Raw genomic sequence first — 14,741 nt, forward strand, 5'->3', positions numbered from 1 at the left:
AGCCGAATCGACGCGAATCATGTTCGTTATTTCAGAGAAACAAATGTAAAAGAAAAGAGTGGAACGACATAAAGCACAAAAACAAAACCATGTGGTGACAAACGTGTCTGATAAATCGAAATGCTTCGCCGTTGTGCATCTGCGTATAGTTTATTATAAAATAGAACATCAATAGCGCTTCAATATTTAAAAAATCGTTTGAATATCGTTTTTGTTAAATTTTGAAATATTCCAATTAGAATTCGATACTGGAAAGGAGTTTCTTGATCTATTTTAATATTCTATAATTTTGATTTTTAAATTTTGTACAAGTTTGTTCGAATAATATTGATACATTAGATTATCGATATTATCTAAATCCGCTGATCTATAATTCGTTCTCAGATGAACACGATAAACAGTTCGATTTATCCATAAACGAAACTCGTCCGTGCAAACGCATATACGTAAAACATGTACTTTTTAGTAGCTTTGTACAGGTCTAAGGCTGCGTTCGCGAAAAGTTACCAGATGCAAGTGACGTGCGTCGGAAACAAGCAACAGCTCGTTTAAAATTAGTAGGCCTGCTCGAGGTTGCCGACATCTCGCTCCTCCGCTATTCGTTTCATTATTCCACCACTCAGCTTCTATCTTCTTATCAATTTTCTCGGACAGAGAATTGAAATCAGTAATTGTATATTCTCTGTCGCTTAAAAAGCAAAAATAATACCTATATAACAATCGAAATATGTATGTAAAATTATATACATACTCGTATATAAATATAGAAGGGAAAGCGGCTTTGTACGGCAGCGGATGTCAAACGAAGCGACGCAAATCAAAAGTCAATTTCCTTACCGGTTACAACCACCTCTTGTTCAAACTGCGTTTCGTTTCTATCAATCGCGCGCTTTTTTCCCATCCGCGTCATTTGCATCTATGTAACGCGTCGTGTAAACCCAGCTCATTATCGAACACAATATCAAAAACTCGTGTGCGTGTGTGTGTTCGTGTTGCTGTGTGTATATTCAAAATGGAAAGAAAAGGAAAAAGAAAAAAGAGTAAGGAAGGTAAAGACAAATGAAAGAGCGTTGGTTTTTCCTAGATGCGTTATAAGAGAACACATATCACTTTTCTCCATCGTATATCCACGCGTCTCGCACGCTCGCCCTCTTTGTCGCATTTTACACCCGGGAAGGAGAGGAAATAGGAAGAAAGGCTCACATTTTTTTACTAGTTTAAGACCATGAGAGTGAAAACGAGATGAAGAGAGAGAGAGAGAAAGTGTGAGTGTGAGTGTGAGTGTGAGGTTGTCAAAAGGGACGAGCGTTCGATTGGAAGGAGCTAATGCCGAAGAAATCATCCCTATCAAGGGATTAAGAATATTTTCCATTCTATCCTATATTACTTCCAAATTTTGAACTATTACTTCGTTCGATTTTTCGTAATGTTATAATCTGAAAAAGAATTATGAACTTTAACATCCATCATTCGGAGTCTCTTTATCTTACTTATTAAATATTATATTATAAATACGGCGTTAAACATTAAATCTGTACAACCCGTGTATGTGTATAAAATTTCAACTGGGAAAAGATATAACCAAACGTTGTAGGAATAATATGGAACAGTATCAGAATTAAACCATACTTGTTGTAATCGCTGTTTCTGTAGAGATGAGTTTCTCTTCTTTTTTTTCGGCTTTTAAATCGCCGATAATGTCGATTTTCGGCTGTAGTAACCTTGGCCCGTCCAACGCTCCGTCCCTTGATACGCTTAGACTAAGGTAGCATAACGAAATCCATAATGCGTACCTTAAACACACCCTGAATCCTAGTGTACCAGTCGCAGCAGAAAAACCTATGATCGGTTCCTGGAACGTCCTGTATCATCTTAACGCCAATAGTTAAATTCAATTCGAAGAAAATGCTCTATGAAGCTTTGTTTCCTCGTTAATTACCGAGAGGCGATTTTTTAATAATACAGAGCATGAAAAGAGAAAGAGATGATAAGAATTTTATTTGAATGCATGTTCGAAGAACCGGTCACGAAACAGTACCAAAAGTAATTGTTCCGACGTATGAGTTTGCCCAAGTTGCTTTTAGATATAAACGATATAAACCCTTATATCATTTGTATATAGAAAGAGAAACATGTATTCGTTTATACATACTGTACATTAGACACGTATCACGTGTTGAAATCGCAGAAAGAAAAAAAAAAAAGAAAACAAAGGAAGAACGTGCAATACGTTGCTTCGCGTCTCAATTACTTGGAGGATGAAGAAAGTAGCTGGCTTTAAAACGCGTAATATTGAAGTTGCGCGTTAACTCGACTGTTGCGTCGGCGTTGCTGAGGCCAGCTGCGCGTTCAACTGATTTATGCATATCGAAGGCCGCCGTTGAAGAATTCATCTTCTAAAAGCCGAATGTGTACTGGACGCAGCGGCGTGAAAACCCTCGCTGAAGTAACAACGATCGATTTCGGCCTCTTTTTCTTCCCCTTGTTTCGCCTTTCGCGTTACTGTTTAAAACGAATTTCTATTTGTCTTGCTTTTTCTTTTTTTCTTCTATATTATTTTGGAAAAGTCAACGAATTCGATGCAGTATTATAATAATGATAGATTCGTGTTACCCGAGAATCATAAGTACGTATAGCAGTTTTCGCACGGTTGGCCGAACAGCAGACGACGTTTCATGAATCAAAATATCATTTTTAAAGAACGTCGTAATCCAAACCGAAAACCATATCCAGTGACCTGACGTCTTGTTTCGAATTGTCGATAAATCCGGAGAAACAGCAATAAATCAAACGATCTATAGAAAGAGAAAAATACATTGATATTTCGCATTCAAAATGTACGAACGCATAACTTCATTGTTTGCGGTTTACCATTCGTTTCATTTAGCAGCTCCTTTGAGACAACGATGAAGAAGCACAATACGTTCACTGAATCACTTCACGACATATAGTACAAGCATGCCATTAGTTTAGAATAATTTGTTTCTCGTTTCCTTTTTTTTTTCTTCACGACGGGAAAGTATTCCCTCCTGCGAGTGGTGCTCTCTTATCGTACGTTTGTTCGTTTTTCCAAACTTATGGGTAGCGTATACAGTTAACTAACATGAAGATATCTGAAATGAATCACCATATTGAAAAGAATTTGGAACGCGCTTAATTTAAGAAATAAAAATTAATTATATTAATTCCTACTTACTATGATATACATATTAAGTTTTCTAATTTTTTATGGGAAAGATTTTCCTCTCTGTTTTCCTTCTTATTTATTAATATTAATTTCCATATGTTATCATTTGCAAGAAGCACGTGGCTAGAAGCATTTTATACGTCTTCTTCAACGACGCGTTAAGATTATAAATCTCGTTGAAAATCAATATCGTCTAACAATAAAGATTCTTTTTCGCTCCTATACATGATGTACCACAAATAACTATATCACACTTAAAAAATACATTAACATCCCTCCCTTCGCTCCTTCGTATTATTTCTTCTTCATTTTTCTCTTTTATTGGCGTGGCTAAGTAGATTTCTCGCTCTGTTAATAAAATAAATAGCGTGTAATAATTGGGATGGTTCGAGACGTTGTCCTCGGCAGCGTGAACTTGTGTAACAATTTTTATATATTTTATTCGTAGAATTGAATATGTCGCCGCTGCAACTGCTGCTGCTGCTGATACCACTACTTCTTTGTTAACATATACGTGTATACCAGAAATGCGTTAGACGCTTTTATACAAACTCGATTTAACGTTTTTTAGTTGTACTGCAATATTTAATTTGTTCGTTAGTTATTGTTGTTATTAGTTATTATTATATATCATTACCATTAGCATTATTATTATTATTATGTTATTATTAACTTACCGTATCGGTTCATTAAATTTATCGATAAATACATTGTAATATCGCTAATATCGGAGGAGGAGCATATTGTTAAATAACCAAAATGCGACACGAATTTCTGTATACAAATCAGAAATGGGGAAAAGTGGAATGGGGAAAAAGGATGTTTTTTAATCATCGAAGCGAGCTGAGTATCAGTAAACTATTGTACAGACGCGAAGATAACGATGCCAAACATTATATATTATTAATACGGATACTGCTGCTACTACTATCGCTATCGTCTACTATCACTTTCATTATCATTATTATTATTATTATTATTATTATTATTATACTTATTATTATTAATGTTAATATTATTATTATTATTATTAATGAAATATTATCGATCATTATTATTCTGAGATTACACGACCTTTTTTTTCACGTTATGCTCCGAATGAATTTCTTTTCTCCGTTCATGCGTCTATTCATTCATCAACATATCCTTGTTATTTGTCATATGTAATTTCCATGAATCGTTAACTACGGTCATAATTGATTTGCTCTAACATCGCATTATGCGGTTCGAGTGTATCGGCAGAATTTCCAAGCGAACAAGTACGTAGTTTCTCCTCTTGTAAATTGCGAACCTCGGTCGATACGCCAAACCATATCCGTACACGTTTATCTTTTTTTCTCTTTTATACACTATACAGTCAACACTATACGTGAGCAAATTTTCTATTACTCGTTCGTAATGTGGTAAAAAAAGCTTCGGGACCAAGTTACGTCGACTAGAGTGTTAAAAAAGTCTTTCAGAATGAGAAACGTATCCATACCTGTACGTTTTCGTCAAAATAAGTCGTAAAATATCCATATTTACAGATAGTATAAGGTTTGAACCCATGCTTTGCTACATTAGAAAGTGGCATTTTTTACTTCCACCAGACAAGTGCTATCGAAAGAAAAACAGTGGGCCAAAAATTTTAATTGGCTGCTCTAAAACGAAATTTAGTTCTAAGTCCTAAACTCGTAACGGTTCATTCTCGCTGGCATAATATTCCATCGGCTTCGGTTGAACGTTGCGGAGACGCGTTATCGATCGCGGTATTACTGATCGATCCGTAACGCTGCCGTGGTTACCAGGCCCCCCTTGATCATGTCGCAGAATCCCATAATACAGCATTGCCTCAGCCAAAGGGAGTAGCCTCTAATTTGCGACGATGTCATTCCCATCGACGAGGATCCCTGCAGCGTTCTCGACACCCTCGGTGTTCGTGCGATTCGCGAGCATCAGAGACGCGTCTCTACACGAGGGTCGCAAGGGTAACGAGAGAAAAGAGCAACAAAAAGAAAGAAAGATGAGAAAAAGAAGGAGAAATTGCACGAAGAAGATAGGGGTAATCCATGAGGGTCTGTACGAGAGCGATAGAATTCGACTTGCTTTAAAGCGAGATATGCTCATATCTTCGTGACCCTATAGGTTAGGTTGGAACGTTCCATCCAACTTTAAGTTGCTCGACAGAAACACTCCCGCAATGACAGTTTCCCTTTAATGGAAAGCCCCCTGGCTGAATTTATAGGGGGTGGGTTGTAGGCTTTAGAACACAAACCTCTCTGCGTGTTCTCTCTATCTCTCACATGCCATTACTTTTCTCTGCTTTTCCTTCTCCCACCTTGTCTCTATCTGTTTGCATTTTCATTTCTCCACTATATCGTTTTTACGTGCTCTCGCTCTGTTAATCTTTTATTTTGTCTTTCGCTTTTCTTTATTTTCTATTTCGCTCTGTTCCTTTTGTCCGCTACATTCACCAATGTCGTCTTCCTTGTTTAATTCTTGAGTCTCTTCTTATCATGGAATATAAAATCGGAATGTAGCTTAGTAAGTACTTAGGTGAGAATAAAACTCACCTAAGTGGGTTTCTAATCATACTTAATTAGTTACTTCTTAATTAATTGCGTATTCTGTATCGCAAATTATCAAGGACATTAGTCACAGATTAACACGAATGCCTAAAAGTTTAAATCCTTTCTAAAAAATTGCTGTTAGATGATAATACTATTAAAATTTATAAAATTTGAAAGAAAAAATTTGAGTATAAAGTAATTTATGTTTTACATTTTAAATAAAAAAAATAAAGCATCTTTCGCTTTCACTATTTATATTCAGTGTTTTGTAATAGATGACAAATGTGTACACCTACGTGCATTACAAACAGTTTCTAATAAAAATTAGGCACAATTTCCTCGATAGACCTATCCTACAATAATTTATATGCTATGTCTCTATATTCCTAGGTCCAAGATACCTATTTTTTATGTTCTCCTTTAAATTTTTCCTCTAAGATCTCCTTTATTCTTCTTTTTCAATTCTTGATTTTGTCGTTGTGACTGCATTTGGTCCTAGTAAAACATATTTCTCGTTTTTTTTTTTCATTTCCATTCGACCTGTAGGTTTTGTTTCTTTTCTCTTTCACCCCGCCCCCATCGTGCAACCATAACCTCTCTAAAGCTCACATAGCTAACACGTTCCCTTTAAACCACGTATCTCTCTTGTTCCCTCCCTCTGGCTCTCGTTCCTCTTGCTGATCCCGGGGCTCTCCCTCTTGGCGGTTCGCAACTTCGATCTAACTGGGCAGAGTTAATGCAGGAACGGGCTGCGACTGCGAGAGCGAACGGCTATAGCCATGGCAGGGTCAAAATCAATTCGCCTGGCAAAATTAACGCGCTCGAGAGCCGGCGTGCTTTAAGGGTGGCAAATTTACGTGGGGGAATTTCGAAATCTTGCGTTACGACGGTTAAAAGTACGGGAACTCTTTCTATTCTTTTTAAAGGTTAGGAGAGCTGCAAGTATATACAATCGATCTGGTGGAACAGCAATAAGCAACGGGCAACGGTTAATAATTTGGAGTGTTTCTTGTGTTGTCTATCGAAACAGGTATTTTAAACCAGACGAAGGCAGACAAAGGACATGATAAGTTACATTTTGTTATTTTTATATGAAGACCACAGAAAAAGAAACGACAAATCAGATACATTTCCCAGTTTTTAACGGGGTAGCAATTTTAAAATTCAGTACGATATTAAATTAATCCAAACGTGTCTTTTTATTTGGCTTTTAGGCTGAACATGATTTTTTCATGCTTTTTATAATCTTAAAAATATTGTTTGTTAGAATATTAAAATAATATTTGTGTTAACAATTACAAATTTAGCTTTTACAAAATATTATTAACTATATCTCTGAACTTAAGAGATACTCTCTATTTTTAGCTATTTTATGTTAAAATATATCTTTTTAACTATTAAATGCCATAAAAATAAAAACGTCAACAAAAATGTACTTATGTTTCTTTCCTATAATCTTCATACGAGAGCAATTTTAAAATTAAATACCTTGTAAACCAACTACATATTATCAAATTTACTTTTTATTAAATTTAGTTATAGGATTCTGAAAAGATATTTACATTGAAAATATTAGTTTCAAAAGTATTTTCAAGATATTTTAGATGTCAAATATGCCGTTTTGAATCGTGTCTAGCTGATATTCAGTTTTGTTAAACACTTACATACAAATCATTCACACCTTCTTTAACGATCTTCATCTGTCTCAAAGCTTGATTTATATCGATTATGAATTTAAATTGAATTGTAAGTACATATTTATATGAATCAACTGGATCAATGTCGTAAATCAATTTTAAAATTAAAATTTATTTTTGATTATGTTGTTTCATAAACTCTATACAAAAGGGAGGAAGGATTTCGTAGCTGTTAAAAGGTACCAAAACCACAAGGCATAGTAAAACGACAAATGTAGTGTTATTCGATTTAAGAGAGAGGATTAATTGAAATAAACCGTGTAGAAATTTGTTAAATACCGCGGAAAGTATGATTATTTTCAGGTCAAGTCGTAAGAAGCTAAAAGAGCAACAAATTATTTTTCGCCCTAGTAGTCGCAATCAAACTCACGTGTATGTATTCCGATTAAATTGTGACACTGTTTGCTAATTTGCGAAACGATAATCGTACCGTGGCTAATGAACGGAGCCGTGTTAGTAGTTGGACAAAACAGAGCATCATTATTATATATTCATAACGTTTTTGTAAATCATCGCTTGAGATTGTCCAAACTGCGAATTAATCAGTGATTCTTCAGAGTAAGATGATCCTTAGAATAAGGTGAAATGTGGCACGTAAGTTCACGTACATGTGTATACATACCACGATACAATGTACAAAAAGCAATATTCATTACATATATATATACATATACATATGTGATTGTTATATATATATAGACACACAGGTACACACGTGCAAACGCATAAGCACATACAAATTTACTATGTACACGCGAGATACGTAAGAACTAAACATATACACCTACTTTTGATTAAATCGCAATTTAAATGGTAATTTACTTACTCGATTGTAAATTTCGGTAGCAAAATGCTTTGTAAAATTATAAGTGCTGTGCATAGTGTATATACAGAGTGAAGATGCCATTAAAGAAGAGAGTAAAGAACAAGAGAGAACAAAACACAAGTTTAAAAACAGAATTATTTGTCCGAAGGAATAAAATGTGTCTTATATATATGGCAAATAACGGGAGGTACTTCTCGAAAAAAAGAACTTGCTATGAAGTAATAGGTGTGTTCCTCTTATTAGATGGATTAAAAGTAATATAATAGTTTCATAATTATCTGACAACAAGAAAAGAAAATGGAAAAATACAAGAAAAATATAATTATAAAATCACAAGGTCTGCTTCGCCTTGTTATAATCAAATACTTTATATTATGTAGTACAGGTTGTCATTAAATGTGTGAACAAACCTACTTCATTCAAATCTTTTTTTATTATCATTATTGTAAAATTATTGCATTAGAAATAATTAGAATCTTTTTCTTCTAACATATTTCGTGTAATACGGGATCTTTATGTTCTTATGGTTTATTGCGAATAAATTTATAAAAATTATGTTATGTAAGTTTTTCGATTATTATTTTTATATGTTTGATATGTATTCGTTTATGATAAGTAAGGGATACACATACGGTAAGTGAATCATTCTTTATGATATTAAAATGAAAATAATTTACAAGAAATTTCAAATTTGTCCATTTAGAGTAAATTGGAATATTCTTTTAATTATTTTACACAATACCATGTCATATTTTGTTTCTATAGAGGTTTACAATTTTTACATCAGATATAATATATATAATCCTTAATTACTACTGTAGCGTACTTATTTAATAAATTAAATGTATTATACATACATAAAACTAATACAATATTAATAAGTTCTTACTAAATATTTTCATTGGCATGTATTACAAATTCTTAATGATATCAACGATATGGAATGTTCTTTAAAAATCGGAAATTTATACAGAATAATTAAGTAAATAAACAGGGGTTCGCGTGAAGAACAAATTATTTTTACACGTTATAATACAATGCCAATATTTATCAAAAATATCCTATATTCTGCATTTAACACTTTAATGAATTCTTTTAAGTATCAACATTTTTGACTAGATATAATAAAGCTGTTTTTTTTTATACTGAAACACAATACCAGTTGTAATGGAAATCAACTATCAGTTAAATAACAAAGGAACTAAAATGATATACCAAAGTTCCTTTTTTACAATATGTATATGATAAAAACTACTATATAATACATAAAAAATACATTAAAAACATTCGGATGAAAAAATAATCACGAAATTATTATATCCATTTTGAATTGGAAAAGAATATATCTTTCAAATTATTTTGAAAGATTAATTTTACTTAAAATGATGATTTTTTATGTGTATTTTATAGAAAACAAATGTAACTTTATGTATATTCAGTATAAGACATTAAAGTTAATATTAGTATATGTATATATATACCAAGTTTCTTAATCGATAATTTGCCTATCTCCGCGTTTTTAACACATACATTTGATATTTCGTTATCTTTACAATATAAGTACAAGTATGTTGTCCTAATATACTTTTAGTGTGTATTTTGCCTTTGTTGGTTCTGCATCGTTAACCTTGCTATTTCTTCACCGAGAGTATCGATGTTATCCTAAAAAGATAACAATGAGTTAGAATAACAAATTCATTTATAGATATATGTTTTACATTTTTACGTTTACCTTTAGAGTAATATTCTTAAATAATGCATCTTCGAGAACCGCTTGGAGTTTTTGATTTATTTCTAGTGATAATTCAAGAGTCATATTATCATCCGAGACTCGTTGATTGTAGACAGAGGCCATTATTCCTCCATGTCTTGCTAATTCAGCCTGTAATTCAATAACAATTAAAACTAAACGAAACTTATAATTATTTAGATTTATAAATTACCACGAAAGTTACAATGATAGTTTAAATTTTTCTTGTTAAACTTACTGCATTTCTCCTACTCTTGATATGCTTGTACATAAAAAGTGAAATATAATATAATATAAAATTCATAATATTTATAATGTAGTATAACTCCGTTCATATAAACCTGTTGTGGAACAAATTAGTCCACATAATCAGATCGTTCATATAATAGGAAATGCCCTATTTTTGTTCACTACCTATGATTTTTCATACAGTTAATAAGAGTTCATGTTCATATAAGAAGATTCCACGAAACATTTGTTCTTAAATACATAATAATGTGAGAATATACCACAAAATATGAGAGTGTGCCACATAGCTAAAGTTCAATTAATCAGGCACTACTAAAATTTCGTTCATATAAATGGAGTTTCACTGCATCTATAAGATTCAAAAGTCTAAAGATGAAATTTACCTTATATTTATCTCTCTCATTGCCACCCATGGCACCAATATTCTCATGTAAAATATAAGTTTGTATGATTTTCTTTTTCTTCTGCAATTCTTCAACTAATATTCGAGTGTGTTCCTCAAAAAAATCTAGTTTCTCTGCTTTCCTAGCATTACTCTCTTGCAACTTTATAATACGATCTATTAACAATTGTCTACTAGGCTCTGTAGGCTGAATACTTTGGTCACCATTGATACTGTTATCGGATAAGGCACCATTTAAAGCATCTCCTAAAATAATAATAAAAAATAAAGTAACAATAATAATAAATATCAGCACAATAACATGTCAAAACATGTATAAATATTTAAATCTCGTATTTAAAAACCTGTATTTAATGAAATATTTGATCCAGTTCTAGATGCAACACTCAACGAATTGTAAGGTATTGATGTTTCGAACGCATCTAATTTTTTCCGACATTGTTGAAGCTCACGCGTCATTTCCTTCATACTTAGTTGTTGTTTCCTCTTTAACACCGCATTTTCTCCTTGACTATCTTCCAATTGCTGAGCAAGACTTTTCGCTGCCTGCGTTTGTTCCGTAAGACACCTTTCTAAAACTTCACTTTCTTCGATTCTCGCTTTCTTTTCTCGAGCAAGATTTTCTTCCAATGCTTTTACTTTATCAATTAATTCACTTATACTTTGATGTAATGGTCCATGCTCTTGTTCTAATTGTTTTGCTTTGGCTTCAATGGCTGTAAACTCTGATTGTAGCCGTACATTTTTATCAGTCAATTTTTGCGTGAAGTCCAGCATCTCTGCTTCTTTCTGTTGGCACGCAGACATATCAGCCTGTAATTCTTCATTAGCCAAACGTAAATGTTGGATCTCTACTTCCGTTGATGCTAAGTATTGATTTTTGCTATGTTAAAAAAAAGAAACAAATTACTAATAAGATAAACATAAAACAAGTTAAAATCATAACTTTAAAAGAGTGATACCCACTGTTGAAGCTGAGTCTTCAATGATTCTAACTCAGATACTTTACTTAGTAGTTCTGTAATTTCTTTTTGACGTTGATCTGTTATGATTTTCAAATTATTCAGATTACTTTCATAATTTAAGCGGTTTTTTTCAACATCCTGTATCTTTAAACTAAGCGTGTTGTTTTCTTCAATTAGAACTTGTTGTCTGTGTTTCAATGTATCTACTTCCTTTTGTAATTGAACCCTCAACATTTCTTTATCCTCAGTAACGTGTCTTTCTAAAATTAAACGTGCCTGTTGTTCCTTTAATTGCTGATCTAATGTAACTGCTTTATTCTCTTCCGATTGTTGAAATTTTCGCATTGTTTCTTGTGTTTCTTTGCGGACTTGTTCGCATTCTTCCTTCATTTCGTTGATCCTGATCTACAAAAAAAAGAAAAAAAGGAACAAAACTGATATGAAATTACATACAAAACAATAAACTACTTTCCCTTAGCGTTATTACCGTGGCTTTGTCTAATTTTTGTTGAGTTTCCTTCTGCAAATCCATTTCTGTTTTCAATTTGTTCTGAGTCCATTGTAACTTTATATCCCTCATCTTTACATCTTCCTTTAATTTTTCAACTTCTCTCTGAAGATCAGTTACCTCGCGATGTTTTCCGGTTAAAATATTACATATTCTACCTCGTTCCCCTTGCATTTCTCGTAGTTTACTATGCAGTGTCTCTTGTTGCATTGTCATTTCTTTTACTTTACGTTCTGCAGATTCCTTCGCCCTAATGACAGTAAGATAAAAAAAGGAGATATTAAATAATTATAAAATATATTGATAAAAGCTATACAAATTTTGATGTACCTTTGTGTATCAATAAGTTGTTTCTCACTAACTGCGTATTTCATTACCATGCTTTCCCTTTCTTTATTTGCAGCACTGTACTCTTTTTTATACATTTCCTGTGCTTCTAATGATGTGTGCAATTCAAGTGTAAGTCTGTTTATCGTCTTTTCTAATGTTTCTATTTGCACAGAAAAGATCTCTCCTTTGTTTTCTGCTTCCAAAATTCGATTCCTTTCTTCCAGGTGTTCAACTTTTTCTTGTAGCTTCAAGTGCTTAGATTTTAAATCCGCATAGTCTTTTAATAAAGTAAGATAAACTGGATGTTGCAACAAACTCTGTTTTGATTCTTCAAAATCAGCACTTGCTTCTCCTTTTTTATATATTGTATCAGTAATAGCTTCCTCTATATTGTTGCCTCCAGGATTTAATACCACAAAATTAAGATTGTGATTCCTATTTGTATTTGCACAAAGTACATTATCATTTGTTTTATTATCATTGTTACCGATGGAAGAGGATTCTGACTGTTTTGAATCTTTTAATTTAGGGGAATGATCAATGACATTATTTTGATCAAAGATGTATTCATTTGTAATTAAATATTTACTATTTTGTTCAATATTTCCACTTATAGCTTCATTCGAACTTAACATGAAAGTGTTCTTATTTTCATCATTTTTTACATATTCATTTTCTACAGTTTGCACATCCATTTGACCTTTTGTTACATAAGAAATACTTTTTGTTTTTAAAATCGAATCTGATGTATTATTGAATGCTGATCCTGTCAAAGATTCCATGCCAGAAGATTCTTCTGTATACCTTTTCTCATTACAAATAGTATCTACAGATTTCATTACTGAATTATATCTCATTGCTATATGTTGTGGTAACAGTGCTTTTTCCATGATGTTTGTAGATTTTTCTGTAATAAAATTTAAAAAGTTACGACTTTTGTTTAGAAACTGAGCATTTGATTGCATTATGTTAATTGGATTTGTTGGCAGTGAAATTTTCACCAATCTGCTGTCATCGACCAAAGTTGGTCTAGATATTACATTGCTCTGTATCTTAGTATCCTTGATAATTTCACATAGTTTTTGTTCTTCATTAAAATTCTTTTCATATTTAACTAAACTTCTTGGAGCTTGACCATTATTTACTAGTAATTTTCCATTTGCATTAGAATGATATACTTCTTCTTCCGTTTCACCAATATTTTCTTTAACTTCACAGTTTTCATGTGTGTCTACACCAACAATATTTTTCAACGATTTTGTTTCATGTTCCTCCATATACAATTTAGTATTAAAAATTATTTCTTCTTCATCATTACATATTGTATTTGGTGATATAGACCTTATATTATGATTAGAAATTGTATCTGAAGATGTACATAACAATGTATCATATAATGTCGTTGAAGATAATTTAATATCATTACAGGAAGATGATTTCTGAAGACACTTTTCTTGTGGAAGTTTGTGTGAGTTTGTATCAAACTCACTTGTGAAATTACTTAAAGAAGTGGAACTTTTTACAGTTGTGTCAATATTGTTTCTCTCTATCAATTGATATTTCTTTTCATCACTGTTCTTTATTAATACTGAATCTCCTCTAATTTCATCAGTGCTGTCTTGTACAAGCTCCTCATGAATTGGCATTGTTTCTTCATGTATTTTTATATCTTGTTGAGTTGTAGGATTAATATCTAAAAATGTTAATCAAAGAAGCAATATTAAAAGTTTTAAGCAGTTGCCATTTGAAATATTTTTATTTAAGCAACTCGAAAAACAATTTATATTAGATTTTCGTTAAACAGAACTCCTCAAATCGTACCTTCTGCAATCGAAACATCTGATTTTACACTGGAATCGGCCTGATTGACATTTTCAGAAAGGATTTTGTCCTGCAAAGATAATTCCAATTTCTTTCCCTCCATTTCACCAACTGTAAATTCCATTTGTTTCGGATCAACTTGACCCTATTTCGTTGTGTTACATTTTCTGACGAAAACTATAGGAGTTGAGAAATTTTCTCAAACTGACAACAAACTTGCGATTACAGCATTAAGCAACAATTGTGGAGAAAGAAATTAAAATCAAAGAAAATAACCTAAAAGCTGAAAAATTTGAGAGAATCTATCTGTCATTCTTTGGATTGTTTAGTCTGTTTCTAATTTTCTAACCATTATTACGAACATGATTAGTGTATCCACGAACCGTATATCACTGGATCTAAAAACATCGACCAAGAATGTGTGTAGTTGACGCGAATGTGTGTAGTTGACGCGAA

At 32.5% G+C, this 14,741-nt stretch overlaps 1 protein-coding gene across 3 annotated transcripts; it reads right to left on the minus strand.

Annotated features, from left to right (window-relative positions):
- Window positions 1-8,943: 8,943 nt before the first annotated feature.
- Window positions 8,944-14,685, minus strand: Golgin104 (coiled-coil domain-containing protein 186). Of its 3 annotated transcripts, XM_069122194.1 has the most exons (10): window positions 14,286-14,684; window positions 13,954-14,157; window positions 12,465-13,830; window positions 12,114-12,384; window positions 11,628-12,031; window positions 11,006-11,544; window positions 10,642-10,907; window positions 10,248-10,271; window positions 9,992-10,141; window positions 8,945-9,921 (listed from the first exon to the last, which is right to left on the minus strand). In XM_069122194.1, the coding sequence occupies exons 1-10, from the start codon at window positions 14,407-14,409 to the stop codon at window positions 9,847-9,849; spliced, it is 3,423 nt and encodes a 1,140-aa protein (XP_068978295.1). In that variant the 5' UTR covers window positions 14,410-14,684; the 3' UTR covers window positions 8,945-9,846. The 3 variants fall into 3 exon arrangements, with proteins under 3 accessions (XP_068978294.1, XP_068978295.1, XP_068978296.1); XM_069122193.1 differs by having other exon boundaries at window positions 8,944-9,921; window positions 12,465-14,157; window positions 14,286-14,685; XM_069122195.1 differs by lacking the exon at window positions 10,248-10,271 and having other exon boundaries at window positions 8,949-9,921.
- Between the last annotated feature and the right edge of the window lie 56 nt (window positions 14,686-14,741).

This window comes from Bombus flavifrons, chromosome 10, assembly GCF_040668555.2.
Source record: "Bombus flavifrons isolate JBK064 chromosome 10, iyBomFlav1_principal, whole genome shotgun sequence".
Lineage (NCBI taxonomy): Eukaryota > Metazoa > Arthropoda > Insecta > Hymenoptera > Apidae > Bombus > Bombus flavifrons.